This window comes from Rhamphochromis longiceps, linkage group LG4, assembly GCF_057381845.1.
Source record: "Rhamphochromis longiceps isolate RC_006_pf linkage group LG4, R_longiceps_female_GT1.1, whole genome shotgun sequence".
NCBI classification, from domain to species: domain Eukaryota; kingdom Metazoa; phylum Chordata; class Actinopteri; order Cichliformes; family Cichlidae; genus Rhamphochromis; species Rhamphochromis longiceps.
The window spans coordinates 27,752,398-27,777,794 of record NC_140560.1 but is presented as its reverse complement, the minus strand read 5'-3'; the positions used below and the strand labels follow the sequence as shown (position 1 = coordinate 27,777,794).

Genomic DNA, 25,397 nt, shown 5'->3' with positions numbered 1-25,397 from the left:
TTCAATTGCTTATTTAAACAAAACTGAGAAGTTGTTTATGAGACTTTCCCTAGTGGTAAGGGAACTTTATAAAATGCCTTTCATGTTTTTATTTAATACTACTGAATTTCAAAATGCTATATGTTGACATATTATAAAACTGTATTTGCATGTTGCTTTTTGTACATCCTCCCTTAATGCATATTTTCCCTTCACTCAAGGGCATAGCTGGACTGACCGCAGAGTACTAGCTGATGCATGTGGGTCTGGTGTGAGCAGAGTCGAGCTCAGGGAGGGTGGAAAGTCATCTAGAGGAGACAAGATGGGTCGAAAATGGGAGCAGTATAGGTGACCTTTTGCCCTTTGAAAGCCAGGAATTAACACTTACAATAAATAACTAAATAAATAATAATAACTAATTAAAATAACTAATAATAACTAAAGAAATGAATAATACAATAAATAACTCTGTCATATACACTATTAAACACTATTATTAGACACTATTAAAGCCACTACCACGATGGCGTTCAATGGAGGATCCTACTCCCTCAAACAAGTTTCCATGATGACCAAACCAGCATAAAAAGGGTTATATTCTGAACATGTGCAAACAGAAAAAGATGATGTGGATGATTCTCACATAAGTGTAGAGAGAATGAAACAAACTTTCTGTGTCTGTGTTTATTAAAAACATAAAAACTATGACATGTACATTGACTGTGAATAACTGGGTGATCACTAAAATGGATTAGGTTGACAAATCTGCCTTCTGTGGTGCATTTTTGTGCTAGAATTTGTATTTCTCTATAAACTCACATAATTTCTCTCTTCTTTGTAGAAATTAGACACTTTGTAAAAGAACAGTGAATAATGGCACAAAACATAGGGGGAGGGGCATCACTAAGCTACCGTTACTTCACAAAGCGCTGGCTCTGGATGTGGTTTAGTATTTTGGGTTTCACAGTGTTTCCTGTACACAAGAGCATTGAATTTCCTCTATGTTTTCTTTCTGCATGTGATACTGCCAGCCTGTCAGGCGGACATCATATCTCCTGCATCGAACTGATATTCATCTAACCTGGGTCCTTAAGCTGGACATCGTCTGGACGATCCTGAAACACTGCTCACTTCCTTCCATCTCATTATTCCTCCTGCATGCTGTTCAAGCATGCTATCTGTGAGGATGCTAAGCTTCTTCATACTCATCTTTTCACTATGTGGTGAGTAATAAAGATGTTCTTTAAGTACAAAGGGATTTTCCTTAACTCTGTATCTATCTGAAAAGTTGTTTATTTTATTGAGTTGACAGGAGTAAAACCTTTTAGTTAACTTTGAGTTTCTTTTTGGCCTAACTTTCGGTATCTTGGTGGTAAATGGTAAAACTAATAATTTCTATATGTGTTTTTTTTTAAATAAAATACTCCCATTTTAATGAGGTACTAATGGAATTCGAAGGACTATCAATGTAACCTCTGACTTTTAAAAGAATAAATGAAAACCCATTTTAAGTGGGAGAGGTGAACGTTACTTCTGGTACAAAGTTCCGTTTTCATCAAACTGAGAGAGCGTGGGCCATATTGAACTTTACAGTCTGATGAAAAATAAAGCTTTCACAGGACTCTTTGCAGTCTTGTGAAAGACTAATTATACCCCATCATTCAGTAGCTTTTAAAAAACCTTTAGCAGCAATGACTTGCAGTAACCACTTTCTTTACAATGTTATCAGTTTCTCACATAGTTGTGGGAAATTTTTTTGTGTGTGTGTGTAGGTGGTCAGAGATGTTATGATTAAGCTGCGACCACGCCACCTAGTGGAATTTCACCCCTAGGAAATATACAGAGTGTTTTCAAACATCCTAACCAAAACACTGGTTTGAAAGTGCACTACTAAAGCACACTGTAAAAAAATATTCCGTAGAAAAACAGAAAATGTCCTGGTAATTTTCTGCCAGTACATTTTCTGTTTTTTTACGGAGGTTTGACGGACCTTTCTGTAAATGATAAAACGGAAAATTCTGTAGATTTACAGTATACTCTCTGTACTATTTACGGACATTTCCTTCAGCTATAAAACAGAAAATTCCGTTTATTCACAGTATATTTTCTGTATCATTAACTGATATTTTCCGTTAATAGAAAAATTGAAATTTCTGTTTATATTACTATTTCCAAGCACTTCTTTTCACTGTAACTCATTAAATATAGTTCTTTATATCCTTAAACGTACATTTCTATGCAATTACAACCTAGTACACCATGTACTCAAAAATTCATAAATTAAAACTTAAATTAATTTGTGCTTCGTACACAACAACATTGGTACAATTAATGTTAAATATTCTTTTATTCTCCTTAACTCAAACACTATACTAAAATATAATGACAGCATCCATCTTGTCATAAAACTACTAAACAGCTGATACATGAACAAAATAACTCACAAGCTTTCAAATTTGAGCATTTTTATTTCCTTGAAATCAGGTTGCCCTCATGTAAATGTGTTTATTTACATTCATTCAAGTGGCTACCAAGTGTTTTCTTCAAACAGGACACCTGACAAACAAAAAATGTCATATTTAACGACATGTTCACATTTAATAATATCCAGAGTACCTTTGAGTTAGAATCACTGCCTTGTGGTAGTTTTGCCTCAGCCAAATGGTTAAGGTGTGGTTTACATCCATCTCTGTCCACTTATGATACAGTATACACATGTAGTCAGTTATAGCCAAACACCTTTGATTACTGAATTGCATTCACTTCATTAATGAAGTGAATGTAATTCACATTTGTGTGAACATTTGTCTGAGATTAACTCTTTGGGCTCTTTACCTTACAATATAACATACTTGAGTCAAAATTTGTTGACTGTTTAAGTGGTGCCACATGAATACAACTGAACAGATCTAAAGAAGATGTTCCTGAACTTTGGGTTTATTCGAACAGGACTGATGGATAACCACAGGACTTTTCCCCATATGATAACTACAACACATAATAAATTAAGACAGATTACTGTCCCAAACTTAAAGATAAAAGTGTATTTACGGGACTTGTTTTGTCAGTGAGGAGCAAAGTATAATTAGAAGTGCTTGTTCTGATGAAAAGTTAAACTGTAAACAGCAGCATAGTGAATAAGGATCTGTGTCCACGAATCCTCAGCAGTGACAACACTTAAACATCATAGTTCAAAATCCTTAATGCACACCTTTTTCTCCACGGTGTTCAAATTCTCTAAGCTGGTTAAGTAGAGGAAAAAGTCTGACATATTTCATGACCATTAAATGTTAGACAAGGCTCTGAAAACGAGGTTACAGTTACAAACAAAAACCTCTGCTTGTGCGCACAGACCCTAAATCACAACAAATAAGACAATAGTAAGACAAATTACTACAAAGTCTTGTTACCGCTCTTCATATAACAGTGTGACAAAGTCCTGAATGCAGCCTGCATGTTAGTACATCAAGGTCCATCTGAGCTTTAAGTAAAATACACACAGCTTTTCCTTGGATTTTAAGAGTTGCTCAGTTCATACAGGAACTGCAGCAGTCGGAGTTAACGTGTCGCTGTGTTGCTCCTCCGTGTCAGCCATTGAGACTAGTCGCAATTTATTCTGAGGAAAAAAAGAGAAACAACAAGACATTTTTAAAAAGTTTGTATTTTTATAATTTTTTTTTACCTAGAGCATAAACAACATAAACAAAAAAAGGATTAGGGCTGTGCGATATGACGATATATATCAGATTACGATATAAAAATGTCTATCGTTTCATATTATACACTATTCTTTGTTTTGTGGTGTTGCAAAATAAACTGTTTATGGCAATATTTTTTTCATGGTTTTGATGGTCACTGTAGTTGCTATATTATTTCTTAAAGTTCTCTCCTTCTCTTATACTTAAAATAACCACACTATGGACGGACAAGTGACTGTTTTTACGCGTACTTTCGTTACCAACAATGAGGATAAAACCATCGTGTGGCTCCGCCGTCCGCTTGTTTATTTTCCACATAAACCTTTCACAATAAAGCTCAAGTTTCTGTTGAGACTTTTCAAACTAAACTGAAATGATATACATTATTCTCAAACATAAAATTTCAGAATATGCATCAAACAAATGACCTCAAATAAAAACATCAAGTAACTATAAATGGCGCTTACAGTCACCACGCAGATGAAGGCACAGAGAATACCAGCATGGCCAGCAAGGATGAGGCAGAACCAGAAGGACCAGTCAAAAGAAATCAAGGACCTTATTGTTAAATGAGGGGCTACCTCTGTAGCATGGACATGGTTTGGTTATGAAAAGTCTGACACGCCCCAGAAAACTGTACTATGCAAATTATGCCACAAACTGGTCCCCACCACCACTCGAACACGACAAACCTCTTTAACCACCTACACAAGAATCACATGAAAGAGTTTCGAGAGAGTTTACGAATGAAAAGCAAAAAAGAGTCGTCAGGTGCTCAAAATAATCCTTAGACTCAAACGTTAGAACAGGCTTTTCCTTGCAGCACGCCATGTAATAAATACTCAGAAAGAAAATGGTGGCCATTTAAACTCATGTCTAAAAATGTATAGTTTCATGCATCGGTCAAAACACTCGACTCCAGGTACACGACGCCCAACTGAAAACATTTCACATAAGTCGAGTTGCCCGAGAATCACAGAATTTACAGAAAATGCACTATTTTGTGATATATATCGTTATCAGGAGAGATACGTCTTATATTGGGATATGAGATTTTGGTCATATCACGCAGCCCTACAAAGGATTATAATTCACGTAGAGTTGCATACACATAACACCATTCTGTTGCAACAAAAGCAGTTTATAATTAAAGTAACATACATACCTTGAAAAACTAAATCAACCACAACATTAAACTCACCTTGTGTTTGTAGAGAAGGTGATCAGGGTTTTTCTTCATTTCCTGAGACCAGCTGCTCTGGATCATCACCAGCTTGTATCTTCATCTTTTTTTTCCACTCGGGGAAGTCTTTCCTTTTCTTGGCCATTGCTCTGCACTGGAAAACCAAAGTGTGTGATCAAAGGTGAAATAAGGGATATCTTTCCACTGCAGGACTTAAAGTGCTTCAAGTAGTGATAGCTGTTGATCCATTTCTCAAATAATCTGTAAGGATCTGGATTTTTAAGAAAGATACAAATATCTCTGCTTATATTTGGCTAAAAGCTTGATATAGACAAGGCATATAGAGCCCCTGCACACCAGCACTGCGCTTACATTATAGTTCAACCTTTGGAATACAAGCGCGCTGATCCACACAGGTATGCACACGGGTGTTCACTGCTCGTAGACCCAAATTACACCTTTCTTGGCTGCTACTTCGAAGCACATCTGTCCTGCGTGCTGCACAACAACATTGAATATTTAGTATTTACTGCTGTTTACACTTAGCTAGATTAATGCGATGGTGTTGTGTTTAGTATGTTGCTTTGTTTTTTTTCTGCTTGTTTTCTATTCTTCTCTCAACAGGTGATCCAGGAGATTTTTTTTTTCTCTCCCCCTTTCTCACTGTCCCTCTCCCCTTCTGTTTTTCCTTTCCTTCCTCTTTCTTTCTCCCTTTCCTATCCCTCACTCATGTCTGTCCCGTCTGTAACATCTGAAAATAAAATATAATAAATAATAAAAACAAAGATCGACCAAATGGACCAATACGGCAATGCCACGATGATCCATTTGGCAAAGTAAATCCATTGGGTATCCTTGTTGGTCTTCAGACAACAATTCTGATGGCTAAAGAACCAAATGGGACAGGCAAAAAAAACAACAAAAAAAAACCAACAAAAAAAAACATTATAGTTCAATCAAGAAATAGTTATTATTGATTTATTATTGAATTTTTTTAGTAATAATTTTTAGTATTTAATCACATTAGCACAGTGGGGTGACAAAAATATTCCACATACAAGAAATGCTGCTCAGCATTTCATAAATTACATTTTCAACAAATGTTGGAGTAAAAACACAGTTACAGGGAAAATGTGTCTGTCTGTAAATATTAACTAAACATTTCTATGTGCTACAAAATAGACATACTGTAATTGTAAATGTGCTGAGGTGAAACTATACTTTCAATAATTTTACCACTACAGTCTGTTAACCACCGAAATAATCTATGCTGGTCAGCTAGCTAAAAGTCTTTACTTTAGCAGCCCAAATCAGAGGCTAACATTAGCATTTGCTAGCGTCAGCCAGGAAGGTCTGAGGCTTAAACTAGGGTTAGTGTAACTTTGCCTGAAACCCTTTAAAGTGTACAGTAGAGCCAACTGTAAAACACAGGTATTGATACAGTACTTATTAGAGTCCTAGAATAATTTCTAGAACCATGAAGTTCTCACTTTCCCAGTTATCCACATCGCTGACTTTCGCTAATTAGCTAGTTAGCAGTCACAGCTGTGTAATACCCAGAGAGACACAGACAGCTAACTATAATATTTATGAAAACTGGTTCAGCCACTGAAGGGCAAAACTGGTGGTATCACAGTAAAAATTATTTTAACATTAACTAAAATAAAGCTTAAGTCATGTTAAACCTAAATAACAATTATTTTAAAAAATGAGTCAGCAAAATATTCCTGACTTGTCTGGAGACAGCCGAAACCAGTTAACAAATAAATTAACAATTCTTTCTAAATAAAAACACGGAGTCTTTTGAAAAACATTATTTTAATAAAACGAAACATGAGTTTTAATACTTACCACAGAAATTTGAAGGCAGTTTCTCCAACTTCAGAATCCAAAATCCAGATGAAGCCTGAAAGAAGCCTAATGGCTGCTCTTGCGCTTACTTTTCCCTCCTTTTCAGGTTCTTTTTCCCACAATGCATTGCAGTAGTTGAGAAATACAGAAAAATACCTGTAAATGACTAATACGGAAAATTCCTTCACGTTTATACAGTAGATTGTACTGTATTTTTACGGATTTTTTTTTACAGTGCAGATTTCTTCCAATATTAAAATACCTTTAATACATTTGTTAAAAACAAATTATAATTCCAGTCTGGTTCACAATATAAACTGATCTTAAACATCTAACATGCTGAGTGAGGCTTTGTAGAGTCTGACGTGCAGCTCTTTTTTATTGGACTTTATCTGAGCATTGTACAGTCTGACTTTGGGTTGAATTTGCTTGATGATCAGTTAAACATCCTCATGGATTTGATTAGCAGCATGTGGATGCCTCTTCAAACCTCATAAACCCTCTTAAAACTTGTGAAAGCAGTAGGGGGTATACTTATTTAGTACTATATTTATTTATAGTGTTTAAATAACAGACAACATATAAATGCACTTTAATTTCAAAATGAATTGTATTAGTTTTAATGAGTATTTAGCACAGTTTCTTTCCAAAGATATATATTTATTTTTGCATCTTATTGTGAACGCTCTGTGTTTTGACTGATGAAGGTGTCTCTTAGATGTAGACGTTAATAATGTGCCAACATCCTAGAGGGTCCTTGAAATGTTAAACGTTGTTTTCTGTCTTTTAGGACTTTTGGTATTCTATCTTTTTAAGAATTATTACACATGACTAGGACACTTAACTAAATTTTTAATATCTCTGATTTACTTTGCTTTGTCATTGTAATATTGGCCTTCTTTACTTGCACTGAGATCTCACTGGCCCTCACTTGGTCAATGTTTCAAGGATTTCTGAACCTCTGAACATGAGGGATATGCTTAAAAACAGTTGAGGCAAATGAGTGGCTGCATTTTAATATCCTGCATTTTACCATATATTACTGATTCTTTTTGATTTTGTTTTGTACTGTTTATTATTAATACTTAGTGTGAAAAAATGTGAAGCAGGACAAATAAAACCTAATAAGCACATCAATCTTGTCTATTTACAGATGCTGACAGCATATGCCCACCAGAGCACAACCCTCTTACTCTGAGTCCACCTGAGATCATAGAAGAATATGGAGGAAATCCTGTCACTGTAAACTGCACCACAGCACTGGCTGAACATAAAGGGATGTACTTTACAGTTGGAAATGAAACCTCTCGCATCATAGAAAAACAAATGTCTATCTCCCAGTCAGTGTCACTGTCAGATTGGAATGTGACGATCAAGTGCAAAGTAAAACTAAATGAGTTTAATGAATGCAGCAAGGACCTTCAAGTTATTACATTCAGTAAGTTTAATTTGAAATGAATACAGAGCGATGCTAAGAAAACTAAAAGCAACGATCATGAGTAACTAACTGTTATCTAACTTTGTTTGGCAGAGAATCCAGAAGTTGTTCATTCTGTACAGCTTGTGAATGTGATAGGAGAAGAAACACAGTACAGACTGCAGTGTGACATCATCAATGTTGCTCCTGTTCAGTATGTCACTGTTAGCTGGTACAAAAACAGTGAAAAAATCCAGACAGAATCTTTCAATGACACAACAACCAAAACTCCAGTAAATGAGTCCTCTATTCTGAGAGTCAACATCAGCAGAGAAGAAAATGTAGTGGAGTTCAGATGTGAAGCTCAGCTGGACTTTGGACCACACAGACCAAAACTTCCTGCCATTTCTCAAACACACAGAGTTTCAGCCCACTGTGAGTAAATATCCTGCTGTTTACACATGAACAGAAGTTTATTTTTATTTTTTTTAAAGATTAAACACAAGTTCCCTTCTGTTCAGCTTTCAATTGTGTAAATGTGAGAACTGATAAAAAACTGTTTATCATTTCAGACGCTCCAGAGCTAAAGACACAAAATAGTGCTGATGACACTTATGCACTTGAGGGCACTAATATCATCTTGAGCTGTGAAGCTGTTGGAAACCCTCTTCCTGTGTATAACTGGATTTGTGATGGGAAAAACATGTTGGAGAACACAACCAGTCTCAGTTTACCTCGAGTACATGGCAATAAAACCTGCGCATGCACAGCTACCAATTATCTGGGAAACATAACTAAGACAATCCATCTTCATGTTGAACCAAGAGGTATATATTCTTACTTCACATCTAAAATTGTGGATGATTTAGATGAAACTGCTGACTTATGTCTTACTTTACACCAAATCATCTCTAACTCTGAATATATTTGCTTGTGAATGGCAGGTTGCCCACTAACACTGACACCTTCTGAAACTGTTGTGAAATTTGGAGATCCAGTTGCAATCAACTGCAGCACATCAGTCACAGATGTTGAAGGAATGGGCTGGGAGGCTCCATTTGGAGGTACAGGATTTGAGCGTCCTCCTGTTGTCACTTGGAGGGTTGAAAAACTAGAAGAGTGGACTCCAAGTCCTTCCTGCTATGCTACTCTGGTTGATGGATCACAGTGTACTGTGAGTCCAGTCATCACTGTTTACAGTAAGTACATGTGACCACAATGTCCACAATGCTTTATTGTGTTATAAACTATATGAATTGAAATTTGTAATATGATATAGCAATGATTTAGCTTATTTATTTACAGAAACTCCAGATTCTGTGTCAGTGTCTGACATGGGTCATGGTTCAATGGTGGAGGGCAGAGAGTATGATCTGAAATGTGACGTCATCAATGTTGCTCCTGTTCAGTATGTCACTGTTAGCTGGTACAAAAACAGTGAAAAAATCCAGACAGAATCTTTCAATGACGCAACAACCAAAACTCCAGTAAATGAGTCCTCTATTCTGAGAGTCAACATCAGCAGAGAAGAAAATGTAGTGGAGTTCAGATGTGAAGCTCAGCTGGACTTTGGACCACACAGACCAAAACTTCCTGCCATTTCTCAAACACACAGAGTTTCAGCCCACTGTGAGTAAATATCCTGCTGTTTACACATGAACAGAAGTTTATTTTTATTTTTTTTAAAGATTAAACACAAGTTCCCTTCTGTTCAGCTTTCAATTGTGTAAATGTGAGAACTGATAAAAAACTGTTTATCATTTCAGACGCTCCAGAGCTAAAGACACAAAATAGTGCTGATGACACTTATGCACTTGAGGGCACTGATATCATCTTGAGCTGTGAAGCTGTTGGAAACCCTCTTCCTGTGTATAACTGGATTTGTGATGGGAAAAACATGTTGGAGAACACAACCAGTCTCAGTTTACCTCGAGTACATGGCAATAAAACCTGCGCATGCACAACTACCAATTATCTGGGAAACATAACTAAGACAATCCATCTTCATGTTGAACCAAGAGGTATATATTCTTACTTCACATCTAAAATTGTGGATGATTTAGATGAAACTGCTGACTTATGTCTTATTTTACACCAAATCATCTCTAACTCTGAATATATTTGCTTGTGAATGGCAGGTTGCCCACTAACACTGACACCTTCTGAAACTGTTGTGAAATTTGGAGATCCAGTTTCAATCAACTGCAGCACATCAGTCACAGGCGTTGAAGGAATGGGCTGGGAGGCTCCATTTGGAGGTACAGGATTTGAGCGTCCTCCTGTTGTCACTTGGAGAGTTGAAAAACTAGAAGAGTGGACTCCAAGTCCTTTTTGCTATGTTACTCTGGTTAATGGATCACAGTGTACTGTGAGTCCAGTCATCACTGTTTACAGTAAGTACATGTGACCACAATGTCCACAATGCTTTATTGTGTTATAAACTATATGAATTGAAATTTTTAATATGATATAGCAATGATTTCGCTTATTTATTTACAGAAACTCCAGATTCTGTGTCAGTGTCTGACATGGGTCATGGTTCAATGGTGGAGGGCAGAGAGTATGATCTGAAATGTGATGTCATTAATGTGGCTCCTGTGCAGAATCTCACAGTGACGTGGTACAGAGGCAATGAAACTGTGAAAACAGATACATTTAATCACTTCAATATGACTCCAGTAAACGCATATTCTACCCTGAGAATCTCCACTCCGAGAGATTACAATGGATTAACTTTTAGATGTGAGGCTGAGCTGCACCTCGGACCCAAAGGACCAAAGTTCCCCCCTAATGTAACCTCACCACCTTACACTGCTGTTGTTCTTTGTAAGATTCCCACCAACTTACTTCATGTTTCTGATCTAAGACACAGCTCTGTGATCTATGAAATATAAATTAATCTATGTTGATATTCCTTCCTAGATAAACCATTCATGGAATCTTGTCCAGACCACGTCACTGTTGTTGAAAATGCTGCCTTCAGCAAGAGCATTTTATCCTGTCAAGCTGATGGGAACCCTCCTCCCACTGTTCAGTGGTTCTATGAGGGGAAAATCCTTAATTCATCTAAGCCACTGACCAGGACTGACTCAGGAAAGTACACGGCTATAGTTGAAAACAGTCGTGGCAGAAGCAACACCTCAGTTCATATCACAGTGGAATGTGAGTGCATCAGACCTGGGTCATTTTATATTTTAGCCGAATAATGATAAAACACACTAAAGTACTGACAAGATAATATTTTGTTTTCAATTATTTACTCTGAAAATTAATTTGTATAATTTTTACAGACAGTCCTTCTTTCACCTGCAAAGAGCACTATGAGATCACAGTGAATGATAAACATCAAAGTATCTGTGAACCAGTAGGATTACCTACACCCACCCTCACCTGGTTTAAAGATGGTAAACAGATGGTTTCCCCACAGCTCTGGAAAAAGAACGATAGTGGAAAATACTTGCTTAAGGCACACAACACGCATGGAACAGCTGAACACACACTGTATCTTGAAATTTTGTGTAAGTTTAAAGTTTTTAATTTTTCAGAATGATATAGTCTTTTTATGATTTTTCAACAGTGAAAATAAGTAATTTGAGATGATAACATATTTTGAAGGATATTATTTCTGTTTCAAAATTTGGTATTTTTTCCAGATGCCCCTGAATTCAAAGAAGGAAATGAAAGCAAGGAGGTACTGCAGGGTGAGAATGTTACTTTAAGCTGTAGTGCTGACAGTAACCCACCCTCAAACATCACCTGGATCTACACAGCTGCAGTGAATTCAAACATGACCACTGAGGGGCACCAGAAGACTGTCACTATCACTAGAGCCACGTCTACCAATGCTGGTTATTACATTTGTGTTGCAGAGAATAAAGTTGGGAGAAATACACGATTCATCACACTGATGATAACAGGTATGATTATTGACTCAGTGCAGAAGAGCTATGGGAATGTAGAAAGTGAAAGATTACTGATGTTCAATTTCAACAATGCATGGGATTGAGAAATTAAATGAATCTTATGTTTTGAATTTTGTTTCTCTTACAGGTAAAAGCAGTCAAATCCCATTTCCAATCATTTGGGTGTCGCTCACTCTATTGATCATCATTCTGATTCTTCTTGTGGTCTGTTGTCGCATTTGCCAAAAAAAACGTGGACATTACAGTTTTTTTCCTGTCAAAGTGTCAAATGTCTCAAATATCCCTTTGACTAGTGTACAAGCCAATGGAAAAGCTAAGGATTTTTAACGAATCCTGTTCTGTATATCAAATGTTGCCCCCTGGCCTGGTGGGTTTCAGGTAGGGAGGTGATCCAAAATCCTGCAACTGTTTATTAAAATACAGAAGAATGGATCATAAGCTTGTTTACAGCTTTAATCACAGGATTTATTCTACTTCCTTAAACAAAGAGAGACAAACTCAATCTCTTTCTATGATGACCAGCATCTCTTTGAAAGGTATGGAATGACAGATGTTAATACATTGCCAAAAACACATTAAAATTTAAAGCCCAATTAATTTATTGTCACAAATACATTTTGTGTTTCTTTAGCATAGCTAATGCACTTGAAGCACACTTTGCCTGCTAGCAAAAGGTCTGTTGGCCTATGACGATATAGACGTGACAATCTCACTTTAAGAACAGTACTTCCACATTTCTCATTTTCCAGAGTTATATTTCACAACAGTCTTATTATTATTTCTGCTTTGTTACATACAAGCCATTTTAAGGACTATTAACCAAACCTGTACATTAAAATGTTTATTCAGAAACACTTGTTGTGTACTCTATTTGGAATAAAATCTTATTTTTATATTTTGCTGTCTTTTTCTTTCTCCTCACAAGGCAGCTTCTTTTCAGTCTTGAAATATGAGTTGTGTACCTTGTTCAGCCGTCACTGTATTTAAACAAAATATCCTATTTTCATGCATCAGAACTTAATTATGGATCTTTAATGATTTGATTCAAAAAGGTGGGTGTCGCCCAGTATTAGTCAGAGTGTAAAGTGATGGTTTCCTTAGGTTTTATTTTCAGTTAATTAAATAAATACTTAAATAAACAAGATGAGGATATGTGTTTTCTTTTTCCTTTTAAAGGCCTTTAACAAGTCATTACAGGTGAATTGTGACCAAACAGACTATTTTACAATGACCAATACATGCCAGTAGTTCAGAGGTTTTTCAGACAGCGAAGGATAAAGAACTATGTTTTAGTTAATATCCATTATGCTAAAGGAGCATAATGTTTGCTTCAGTCCGAGCCTTGGGTTTTGATTATCACGAAAGAGTACCTTGAATAACAAAGACTCTCATTAGTAAATCTAAAAATAATTTATTTGCAACAATACAACATTTGAAAAACTTTATTAAGCATTAAAAATCACAAGAAAAAGCAAAACCCAAAGCTATGGGTCTCAGGCAATTGACTGAACAAAAAGTCTTTATACTCAGAGGCTCCCTAACACAAAGCTTAAAGTGCAATCAAAATTCACTGATCAGGTCCACAAGAAATTTGGAGGATCAGATCCCTCCCGAGTTGGAATGCACTAACCTGTGTTTTTCAATCTATAGCGTGCTGGGCGCTGATCCCCTGTGCAAAGGATGAACAACCGGCAGTCATTTGCTCCGAATTACCAAATTTGGATTTCATTTCCTTATAAGAACATTAATAGTTGAGCACAGATCTTAACTCTATCCGCAACCGATTCTCTCGTAGTTCCGCTCGTTTTGCACTTCTGTATTTCTCCGTCTCTAGCAGTTCCAGTCGTTCACCTCACAAGGCTGGACGAGAACCTCCCCACCTCTCCTCCTGCCCCACAGCAAGGTCTCTCTGCACCGTGTCTCTGTCCCTCCCACCAGACCACTTCATTGGTCCCTTCCTGGTGGCTCCCTGTCCTGATTGGCTGACGACAGTGTCCTTCAAGGACATGAACTCGCTCAGCTGTAAGTAAAACTCGACTTTTACAACAAAAACATGCATCAAGAAAGAATACAGCCACAGATTAAAATCACAGCCCATGCAATATAAAACCCAAGCAAAGCACAGAATCAGAATTTCCGGAGCTTGTATCTCGGGGAATGCTTTTTATACACCAGATTAAAGAAGTACACTATCAATGCAGAAGTACAACTTTGACCAGTGCAGGCTTATCAAGATGCGACACAGACTAGTAGTATTTTCGCTTGACGGGGATGCGAAAACTAGTTTGTTCCTGTTTTTGTCGCAATGTAAATTTTTTTTGGAAGAACAAGAACTGCCCGAGTTAAATGTTCATGGTGTTGATTTCGAGTTTGAACTGAAGAAAGAAACGCCGGAGCAGGTTTACATCATGCTGAGATTGTACTCCCTTGGGGCGTCCTCCAAGCTGTTGGGATAACTTTGGAGAGGTTTTTTTCTTTCTTTTTTTGTGTGAGAGAAATAATCTGAAAGTTCGGCCAAATAAGTGACCGTTGATTTGGACACAGGGCTTTGGGTGAGTCTATCATCTGCCTCGTTTGTATGTATGATATTGTCAGTGTCATTAACATACATTTTCTGCAAGGTGAGGAAAGAAGTGAGAAGCTAATAGTCACGATATGAAAAGTGAAACCAACTTAGAAGTGCCTTAAAGTAGTAATATAGTTTTGTTAGTACTGTTTAATGCCTGACACCATTGGAGGACAGCTGAGACAGGACCATTCCGAATGCAGATGAGTACATCGCCTAACATTTACGTATTGTATTGCTACTTTCTGCTTTTACTTTAATATATTTTGAATGCAGGCATTATACTCTGTACTCTTTAACATTTAGTTTAAAGTTTTAGTTTCTTAGTATTTTGTACATTACTGAATATCAAGCTAAATTCAAAGGACATTTACCACACAGAGGGAAGACTGAGAGAACTAGTACTAACAGAATATAGAACAGAAGAGGAACAGAATACCAATGAAAAAGAATGAAAGTTACACAGTAAACAACAGTAGGAACCAGAAAACCTGATAAAAGAATAGAAATCAGAACCACAACTGCTAAATTTTAAAAACTATTAAAATTACACGATCATGACAATCTCTGGCACCATAAAGGTCGTTCAGTAAGGTTCTAACTTGAGTAAAAAGTCAAACGAATTTTTTGTCTACTTTGCAAAAGTTATTCAAGACAAAAACTGTTCACAGTTAATGCCCTGTATAACAAATTTGTAATAAGACGGAGCCTAACAGCACCAAAAAACAAAGCAAAAAAACCCAAAAACAGTCTGTTCATTCTTTTAATAATATAGATCTTGTTTAAATTTTATAACTATAATTCCAAACATATGAATTAACTCTGCCAGGGCGGCCATTTATCAACCATTCTATTTGTAATTTTTATGGACAGAGCTATGCACAGCCAAAGGTCCAAGGGTGTCAAGTTCAGTGGTGTTATGGAAATCTGAAAGAAACTGATCTACACAAACAGCTTGTCTTTGTGAGGTTTTAATTTGTCTTTGCAAAGGGGTCAAACAACAGTACAGAGTACAACAGCAGTCTGCATGGCTTTTGACAAAGAATGACAACAAGCGTAGAAGCATAGAAACACATTATCTACCCATCATGGTCACAGATTACAGTCAGAACATTCCAAAGATAACTTGTACAGATGAATATATCTATAAGATAAAACATGTAGAGCCTTCCACTCAGCCAAATCAACTTAAAACAGAGGAAATCAGAATCCTAAAATTTCCTATTATGTTTCACATAAAAATCCAGCAATGTTCAAACTAGGGGATCTTTGTGTGTCATAGTGAAAGTGAAAATTTTGCAGCATCTCAACATGTCACTCCTCACACAAGAAGAGCATGTGTGGGTATTAGCTATACTTAAATTAAAACATTGTTTCTAAATTTGCCCTTGCAGCACTGTTGCTCAAAGTCACCATCTCATAGAAATATGTGAGGTGCAGCAGATGAAGTTTCAGTCAACTATAACTAAGGCAAGGCAAGGCAAGGCAAGTTTATTTGTATAGCACAATTCAACAACAAGGTGATTCAAAGTGCTTTACAGAGACATTAGAAACAAGAACAAATAAAAAGCATGATTTAAAATTGATTAAAACAAGCAAATAAACTAACTAACTAATTAACAAACAAACAAACAACAGTATATAAAATCAAAACAGATAAAATCAGAACAGTAGATAAAATCAGTAGTTAAATGTAAGTTTTGAAATTTAAGCTTAAAGTGTGGATTTGGTGCTTTATTCAAATGCAGCTGAGAACAGGTGAGTCTTCAACCTGGATTTAAATAAACTGAGTGTTTCAGCTGATCTGAGGCTTTCTGGGAGTTTGTTCCAGATATAAGGAGCATAAAAGCTGAATGCAGCTTCTCCGTGTCTGGTTCTGACTCTGGGAACTGATAAAAGACCGGATCCAGATGACCTGAGGGATCTGGATGGTTCATACTGGGTCAGGAGGTCATTGATGTATTTTGGTCCTAAACCATTCAGAGCTTTATAGGCCAGCATCAGAACTTTAAAGTCTATCCTCTGACGGACAGGCAGCCAGTGTAAGGACCTCAGAGCTGGACTGATGTGGTCCACTTTTTTGGTCTTAGTGAGGACTCGAGCAGCAGAGTTCTGAATGAGCTGTAGTTGTCTGACTGATTTTTTAGGTAGACCTGTAAAGATGCTGTTACAGTAATCAAGCCTACTAAAGATGAATGCATGGACTAGTTTTTCCAGGTCCTGTTGAGACATAAGATCTTTTATCCTTGATATATTCTTGAGGTGATAGTAAGCTGACTTTGTTATTGTCTTAATGTGTTTTTCTAAGTTTAGGTCTGCATCCATCACTACACCCAAATTTCTCGCCTGGTTTGTGGTTTTTAGATGTATAGATTGAAGTTCTCTGGTGACCTGTAATCGTTTTTCTTTGGCGCCAAAGACTATTACCTCAGTTTTGTTTTTGTTTAGCTGGAGAAAATTGTGGCACAACCAGTCATTGATTTCCTCAATGCATTTACCAAGAGCCTGTACAGGGCCTCGGTCTCCTGGTGACATTGTGATATATATTTGTGTGTCATCTGCATAGCTGTGATAGTTTATTTTGTTGTTGTTTATAATCTGTGCCAGTGGGAGCATGTAGATGTTAAACAGAAGGGGTCCCAAGATGGAACCTTGGGGAACTCCACATGTGATACTTGTCTGCTCAGATGTGAAGTTACCTATTGATACAAAGTATTTCCTGTTTTCTACGTATGTTTTGAACCAGTTTAGTACAGTTCCTGAAAGACCTGTCCAGTTCTCCAGTCGTTTGAGTAATATGTTGTGGTCAACTGTATCAAATGCTGCACTGAGATCCAGTAAAACTAGGACTGACATTTTTCCACTGTCTGTATTCAGACATATGTCATTAAACACTTTGGTCAGAGCGGTTTCAGTGCTGTGGTTCTGTCTAAAACCTGACTGGAAGGCATCGTAGCAATTATTCTGTTTTAAGAAGTAACTGAGCTGTTGAGAAACTGCTTTTTCAATGATCTTACTTAAAAATGGGAGATTTGAGATCGGCCTGTAGTTGTTCATTTGTGTCTTGTCAAGATTGTCCTTTTTCAGTATAGGTTTGATTACAGCAGTTTTTAGTGATTCTGGAAACACACCTGATAATAAAGAAAAGTTGACGATCTGTAACAGGTCTGACTCTAAAGTCTTTGAGACCTTTTTGAAAAAACTTGTTGGCAGGACATCTAAACAGCAGGAGGAGGAGTTCAGTTGACCTAAGATGTCCTCCAGGTCTTTGCTGTTAATAGGTTGAAACTGTTTCATGGTGTTTAAACAGTTTTTTGGTGGACACAGTACATATCCTGGATCTGCTGTTGATGTACCAATTGCTTGTCTAATTTTTTGGATTTTTTCAGTGAAGAATTTGGCAAAGTCATTGCAGGCCATGGTTGAATGAAGTTCAGCTGCCACTGACACAGGAGGGTTTGTTAGCCTGTCAACTGTAGAAAATAAGACCCGAGCATTATGGCTGTTTTTAGTGATGATGTCAGAGAAGTAGGACCTCCTTGCATTCCTCAGTTGTAAATTATAATTGTGAAGTTTCTCTTTATAAATGTCATAATGAACTAACCTGGTGTGTGTGCTGTACATTTTCTTTCCTCCTCCAAAAGTAGGTCATTTGTGTTACCAGTGGTTAGTTTCCACTGGTAGGACCATAAGTGCTGATAAACTTTTCTTGGCAGCAGGCAGAAAGCAAAAAATGCACGCTTAAAGTTATATTTACATTAATTAATTATTACATGTATTGTAAGTGAAAAAGTAACAAATTCTCTCACCCCTTGTCCTGACAGAGTGTACATAGTATCCACCACCACAATCAACTTCAAGCATTAGCTCAGTCAAAGTAGCTGCACGTCTCTCATGTGGAGCATGTGATTCATCCATATCAACAAAAGCAACACAGGAGTGTGTGCAAAGTGTTATCAACTCGAGTCTTCATGACAGGCTTGGTGGCTGCATCAATCTTTTATAGAATCTGTGTTAACACCAGAGGTCTTCTGGCAAGGAATGAATGCGTAGAAACTCTCTTGTGTTTGCAGAACTTTGCGTTCACAGTTAGCGCCCTGTGTTTTCCCAGTTTTTTCTTTAACATTTAGTAGTTGAAACAAAGAGTGTTTTTTTTTTTTAATTACTAACATGTTGCTTTTGTGGAAAGTGAAGCTTTTTAAAGTTAATCCTGGACACATTTTTCAATGTTTAGATTTTGTCTGAATCTTGAGCTTTACAATTATTTTCTCTTCCATGTGTCCTACATATAGATGTAAACAACCTAATTAAAAAACAACAACTAAAAAAACATATTGTATTATATCTACTATTATTTAAAAAGATAAGTTGGACAAATATTTGCCCACTATTGATGACATGGATTACTGTACTTGTCATAGTTGTAATTGGCCAGATATTTAAGTTTTTAGACAATGACAAATGTTGTAAAAATGTGATTGTAGGATAATCAATTAAGACGAGCTATTTGGGGACCTGTAAAGATAACGTTGAATCCTGTACTGCAGGATATCTAATGCAAATCCTGAAACTGAACTTCTGCTGGGCAATCCTGAAACAGTCTTCACCTCCTCCATCCATCTGCTTCATCCTGTATGCTGACTAAACATGCTGCTTGTCTGGATGCTGGGCTTCCCCATGCTCATCTTTTCAGTGTGTGGTGAGTGCTTAAGAGCTCTATGTGTCATAAACTGGCTGTGTAATGCAGGTGGGAAAGGATAGGTTGGATAGTATTTCATTTGGCAGTTAAGAACAAAACATTTTACTTTCTTTTTTAACTTCACTTTCAGTTTATGGCTTGCATTTAGTTTCAATGGCCACAATCTCCACATGTCAGCAGCGAGGGTAACGTCAAACTGAAAATAATGGTGCTTTGTAAATGCTTCCCTTTTAATGAGATTCAAATTAAAATAAAAAAGATGAAACTTGTCACTGATATAACATCTGAATTTTTAACATTTAACATTTTCAAGTTAAAAGTGTTATTTATGGTTGAAACATCATCAGTAAATCATCAGAATCTAGCACCATTTACAAAACTTTGTTGCTAGGATCTTGGGTGATGTGTTTTGAGTTTTGGTGGTTTTTGATTTACTTTTGGGTAAATAATTAATAATTTATGTTCTAGTTCTATGGTATTTAATTTAATGTCATTTCCTTAATGCTTCTGAATTAGCTTAGCTCTTAGCTCTTTTGTATTAGTGCAAGTTTCCTCTCTTGTCCACAAGCTGTTTGTCTTGTCTCTGTGATTAAACAGCATTTTGTCTCTGTGTTTGCTCTTTTTCTGAATCAGGTTTGTATCAGTAGGTCTTTGTGTTTGTTCAATTCCTGTTTTATTGTGATACTCTCTTGTCTCTTGTGAGTTGTGATGAGTTTACTCGCCACGCTATTCCTGAGTTCCTGAGTGTTTCCTATTAGTCTCCGCTTCCCCTAATAACTCTCTTGTGTCTATATTGTCTCAGTCTCCCTTTGATCTTCATCAGAGTAGTTCCTGGGTGTTATTCTGTTTCCTGATCTTCTTCCCCTAGTGTCTTGGGCACTTAGTGAGTTCTGTAGTTTGAACTTGTTTTTTGATTTAGTTTTTTGTTCTGTTTCATGTAGTTTAAGACCACTTGAAAAATGGCAAAAAATCATATTTTGCATGGTTCAATCTTAACAGGGCTCCAACCACAGCTTCAACATGCAACAAAAAGAAATGAGAGTGAGACAAAACATTCTTTTGATCATGCAACTTAATGAAAACAACGCTTAAACTGAAACAGGCTAGACATAGTCACATACTGTTGACTGTTGTGACTGAAAACATTTCTTTGTGAATAGCAGGTTGCCCTTTAACACTGACACCTTCTGAAATGGTTGTGAGATTTGGAGATCCAGTTTTAATCAACTGCAGCACATCAGCCACAGATGTTGAAGGGATGGGCTGGGAGGCTCCATTTGGAGGTACAGGATTTGAGCGTCCTCCTGTTGTCACTTGGAGGGTTGACAAAGTGGAAGAGTGGAGTCCAAATCCTTTTTGCTATGTTACTCTAAATGATGGATCCCAGTGTACTGTGAGTCCACTCATCACTGTTTATAGTAAGTACATGTGCACACACTGTTTTATTGTGTTATAAACTACATGAACTGATATTTGTATTATAATACAACAGTGATTTCACTTATAATGCTCAGCAGGTATCTATTATCCTCTAATTACTCTGATTCAATTGTTAGTACGTTTTAGTCAAAATGAAAATCTATTTGCAACCAGCAACATCATGTGTGAAATAATGCATATTTTCTGTATGCTTATATTTGATTGTTCTTTTCCCCACTTTGATTTGTTTACAGAAACTCCAGACTCTGTGTCAGTGTCTGACATGGGTCATGGTTCAATGGTGGAGGGCAGAGAGTATGATCTGAAGTGTGATGTCATCAATGTGGCTCCTGTTCAAAATCTCACAGTGACGTGGTACAGAGGCAATGAAACTGTGCTCACACAGATGTTTAATGACTCCACTATGACTCCAGTAAACGCATCTTCTACCCTGAGAATCTCCACTCAGAGAGATTACAATGGATTAACTTTTAGATGTGAGGCTGAGCTGCACCTCGGACCCAAAGGACCAAAGTTCCCCCCTAATGTAACCTCACCACCTTACACTGCTGTTGTTCTTTGTAAGATTCCCACCAATTTACTTCATATTTTTTAATCTAAGACACAGCTCTGTGATCTATGAAATATAAATTAATCTATGTTGATATTCCTTCCTAGATAAACCATTCATGGAATCTTGTCCAGACTACGTCACTGTTAATGAAAGTGCTGCCTTCAGCATTGACATGTTATCCTGTCAGCCTGATGGGAACCCTTTTCCCACTGTTCAGTGGTTCTATGAGGAGAAACTCATCAATCCATCGAGGTCACTGACCAGGACTGACTCAGGAAAGTACACGGCTGTAGTTCAAAACAGTCGTGGCAGAAGCAACACCTCAGTTCATATCACAGTGGAATGTGAGTGCATCAGACCTGGGTCATTTTATATTTTAGCCGAATAATGATAAAACACACTAAAGTATTGACAAGATAATATTTTGTTTTCAGTTATTTACTTATTTATTTAAATGAATCTGATACCATTTTTACAGACAGTCCTTCTTTCACCTGCAAAGAGCACTATGAGATCACAGTGAATGATAAACATCAAAGTATCTGTGAACCAGTAGGATTACCTACACCCACCCTCACCTGGTTTAAAGATGGCAAACAGATGGTTACCCCACAGCGCTGGAAAAAGAATGATAATGGAAAATACTTGCTTAATGCACACAACACACATGGAACAGCTGAACACACACTGTATCTTGAAATTTTGTGTAAGTTTAAAATTTTCAGAATTATATTGTCTTTTTATGATTTCTCCACAGTGAAAATAAGTAATTTTTGAGATGATAATATATTTTGAAGGACATTACTTACTTTCAAAATTTTGTATTTTTTCCAGATTCTCCTGAGTTCAAGAATGGAAATGAAAGCAAGCAGGTGCTCCAGGGTGAAGATGTTACTTTAAGTTGTAGTGCTGACAGTAACCCACCTTCAAACATCAGATGGGTTTACACACCTGCTGTGAATTCAAATGTGACCACTGAGGGGCACCAGAAGATAATCACTATCACTAGAGCCACGTCTACCAATGCTGGTTTTTACATTTGTGTTGCAGAGAATAAAGTTGGGAGAAATACACGATTCGTCACACTAATGATAAAAGGTATGATTACTGACTCTGTGCAGAACAGTTATGGAAATGTAGGAAAAAATTACTGATGTTTAATTTCAACAATGCATGGCATGATGTATTAAACAGAAGTCACATGTTGTTTTATTTTGTTGGTCTTACAGGCAATACCAGTAAAGTCCTCTTTCCAGCTATTTGGGCTTTTCTCACTCTATTGATCATCGGTCTTACCCTCCTCGTGGTCTATTTTCACAACAGGCAGAAAAAACGTGGACAATACAATTTTGTTCCGGTGTGCCAAATGTCTAATATAGCCATTTGACTTTTGCACAAGCCAATGGCAATGCGTAGGATCTTTGCTGCATTCTGTTCTGCGTGTCAAACTCATTAATACAATTTAGATTTGTTAGTATTTTACAGATTAATTACATTATTGAATTTCAAGTTACATATTTATATATGAGTCATTGATTCATTAAAAGCTAGAAAATGAAAAGCATATTTACACATAAATGGATTATGATCCATTTCTAAACTTCATAGACCTGAAAACAGTATAAATGTGCAAAACAATAAAAAGGTTACACTTGTGATGCAAAAATACTGTGTTATCCAGTGCTATGAAGCAGGAAACTGTTAACAGTAACCCATGTTGTGTCCTCTATTTGGATTAAAATCTGTTTTCATGTATTATTTTTTATTTCTTTTTCACTTTCCTCACAAGGCAGCTTCTTTTTAGTTGTTAAATATTAGAATTTAAGTATCTCGGGGTCTTGTTCACGAGTGACGGGAGAAGGGAGCGGGAGATCGACAGATGGATTGGTGCTTTGGCTGCAGTGATGCGGATGCTGTACCGGTCTGTTGTGGTGAAGAGAGAGCTGAGTGAGCCAGTTGAGGTGGTTCGGGGATCTGAGAAAGATGCCTCATGGGTGAGGTATTCCAGGTATGTCCCACTGGGAGGCCCTGGGGCAGACCCAGGACACGCTGGAGAGATTATATCTCTTGGGTGGCCTGGGAACGCCTTGGTGTTCCACTGGACAAGCTGGAGGAGGTGGCCGAGGAGAAGGAGGTCTGGGCTTCTCTGCTTGGGCTGCTCCCCCTCATGTTAAAAGGGACTTTTTCCTTCACTCTGTTGCTAAAGTGCTTGCTCATAGGGGGTCATATGATAGATGTTTGTTTTTTTTGTCTTTATGTATTATTGTAGGGTTATTTCTTTAATTTATTTACAGTGAAACAATAGAGTGTCAAATCACAGATACGTCCATTATACGTTTATTGCTTGAAACCAGAGAACAAGGGCTACACTTCAAACATCAGAAACATGCATTACTGGTGTAAACCATAAAAGGGGAGCAAAGCTTACTTTTTGTATCCAAATAAAAATATCGATCTTGGCGGTTTACAGATGCTTACAGCACATGCATAACAAAGGACAACCTTTTTATTCTGGATCCACCTGAGATTATAGCAGAATATGAAGGAAAACCTCTCACTGTAAACTGCACCATCACATTGGATGAACATGAGTGGATGTACTAGACAGTTGGAAATGAAATCTTTCAGATCGAAGATGAAGGAATGTTTATCTCCCACTCAGTGCCACTGTCAGACTGGAATGAGAAGGCCAAGTGCAAAATAAAGTTAAATGAGTTTCACGAAGTCAGCAAGGACTTTCAAGTTATTGTATTTAGTAAGTTTCATTTTAAATATATACAGTGCAAAGAGAAAGTTAATAATTATTAAAATAAGTAACTAAGTTTTTCATCTAATGTTGTTTGCCAGAGAATCCAGAAGCTGATGATTCTGTACAGCATGTGAATGTGATGGGAGAAGAAACACAGAATTGGCTGCAGTGTGACATCATTAACACTATTTGTTGCTCCGACAAATACCTGACTGTTAGCTGGTACAAAAACAATGTAAAAAATGCAGACAGAATCTTTCAATGACACAATAAAAACACCAGTAAATGAGTCCTCTATTGAGTCAACCTCAGAAGAGAAAAATTTAGTTGAGATGGGATGTGATATGTGAAGCTCAGCTGGACTTTGGCCCATACAGACCAAAATGTCACGTTTTTTCTCAAACACACAGAGTTTCAGCAGACTGCAAGTAAACATCCTGGTCGTCTATACAGAAAGAGAGATATTTAATTAAAATTGTTAGCATAGATTAAAGAACACGAATAGTCTCAATAGCATGTGAGTAAATTGCAAGACTGCCAATTGTCTGAGAAACATAACCGAGACAATCCACGTTTATGTTGAACCAAGAGGTACACTTCCCTGTTTAGCTTACATCTAATGTGCTTGTGGGTTATTTAGATGATTTGACTGAATATATTTGCTTGTGAATGACAGGTTGCTCTCTAAAATTAGTACCTTCTGAAATTGTTGTGAGATCTGGAGATCCAGTTTCAGCTGCAGCACATCAGCCATACCTATTTTAATACTAAAACATTGGTAAACGAATGCATGTTTTATATATTTTATGTTAAGATGATATATATTTCTTTATTTACCTTCTTTACTTTTTTTTAAAATATAAGACTACTGCTAGACTTTTTCCAGTCATGTGGGCTTTGCTTGCTCTGTTGGTCGTTGGCTTCATCTTCCTTGAGGTGCCTTTTTACAAATGGTAGAAAAAACATGGCCATTACACTGTTTCTCCTGACAAAGGGCCAGTTGGTTACGAGATCCCTTTGACATCAATCAGTGCAAATGCTTAGGACACTTGCTGCATCTGAACTGCAGCTTAATGACATTTGTAACCTAACTATTTGTCTTGCATTTCATTTATGGTTTACTTGTTTTTCCTTAAGATAAGATAAGATAACCTTTATTAGTCCCACACGTGGGAAATTTGTTTTGTCACAGCAGGAAGTGGACAGTGCAAAAGTTATGAGGCAAAAATTAGAATACAATAAGAATAAATACAGTACACAACTGTACAGAATAGAATAAAATAAAATACTATATACAGTAGAATAAAATAAAATAAATATACAATAAGATAAAAATAGA

The 25,397-nt window shown here is 36.9% G+C and overlaps 2 protein-coding genes and 2 long non-coding RNA genes across 5 annotated transcripts; 2 read left to right on the top strand and 2 right to left on the bottom strand.

Annotated features, from left to right (window-relative positions):
• The first annotated feature begins 928 nt into the window (after nt 1-928).
• Nucleotides 929-12,932, top strand: LOC146671863 (hemicentin-1-like). Its single transcript, XM_085404256.1, has 13 exons — nt 929-1,202; nt 7,865-8,149; nt 8,243-8,563; nt 8,701-8,955; nt 9,073-9,327; nt 9,434-9,757; nt 9,895-10,149; nt 10,267-10,521; nt 10,628-10,954; nt 11,051-11,290; nt 11,419-11,646; nt 11,782-12,045; nt 12,179-12,932. The coding sequence occupies exons 1-13, from the start codon at nt 1,151-1,153 to the stop codon at nt 12,376-12,378; spliced, it is 3,261 nt and encodes a 1,086-aa protein (XP_085260382.1). The 5' UTR covers nt 929-1,150; the 3' UTR covers nt 12,379-12,932.
• Nucleotides 2,428-6,936, bottom strand: LOC146671864 (uncharacterized). Its single transcript, XR_014911509.1, has 3 exons — nt 6,712-6,936; nt 4,879-5,014; nt 2,428-3,595 (listed from the first exon to the last, which is right to left on the bottom strand). It is a non-coding gene; the product is annotated as an uncharacterized LOC146671864 (long non-coding RNA).
• Nucleotides 9,605-13,912, bottom strand: LOC146671862 (uncharacterized). The gene is made up of 3 exons (XR_014911510.1): nt 13,682-13,912; nt 11,519-11,557; nt 9,605-9,730 (listed from the first exon to the last, which is right to left on the bottom strand). It is a non-coding gene; the product is annotated as an uncharacterized LOC146671862 (long non-coding RNA).
• Nucleotides 13,913-14,080: 168 nt separating this feature from the next.
• On the top strand, nt 14,081-23,094 carry LOC146671861 (intercellular adhesion molecule 1-like). 2 transcript variants are annotated; one of them, XM_085404257.1, is made up of 9 exons: nt 14,081-14,603; nt 19,165-19,316; nt 20,316-20,357; nt 20,477-20,734; nt 20,990-21,316; nt 21,414-21,653; nt 21,788-22,015; nt 22,144-22,407; nt 22,539-23,094. In XM_085404257.1, the coding sequence occupies exons 2-9, from the start codon at nt 19,265-19,267 to the stop codon at nt 22,694-22,696; spliced, it is 1,569 nt and encodes a 522-aa protein (XP_085260383.1). In that variant the 5' UTR covers nt 14,081-14,603; nt 19,165-19,264; the 3' UTR covers nt 22,697-23,094. The 2 variants fall into 2 exon arrangements, with proteins under 2 accessions (XP_085260383.1, XP_085260384.1); XM_085404258.1 differs by lacking the exon at nt 20,316-20,357 and having other exon boundaries at nt 14,082-14,603.
• The last annotated feature ends 2,303 nt before the right edge of the window (nt 23,095-25,397 follow it).

Coding starts and splice junctions, on each gene's coding strand:
- LOC146671863 (XM_085404256.1), top strand. CDS start 1,151: ATGCTATCTGTGAGGATGCTAAGCTTCTTCATACTCATCTTTTCACTA. Junction 9,328..9,433: donor TCCAGTCATCACTGTTTACA/GTAAGTACATGT, acceptor ATTTATTTACAG/AAACTCCAGATTCTGTGTCA. Junction 10,150..10,266: donor TCTTCATGTTGAACCAAGAG/GTATATATTCTT, acceptor TGTGAATGGCAG/GTTGCCCACTAACACTGACA.
- LOC146671861 (XM_085404257.1), top strand. CDS start 19,265: ATGCTGCTTGTCTGGATGCTGGGCTTCCCCATGCTCATCTTTTCAGTG. Junction 21,317..21,413: donor TTACACTGCTGTTGTTCTTT/GTAAGATTCCCA, acceptor ATTCCTTCCTAG/ATAAACCATTCATGGAATCT. Junction 21,654..21,787: donor AGTTCATATCACAGTGGAAT/GTGAGTGCATCA, acceptor CCATTTTTACAG/ACAGTCCTTCTTTCACCTGC.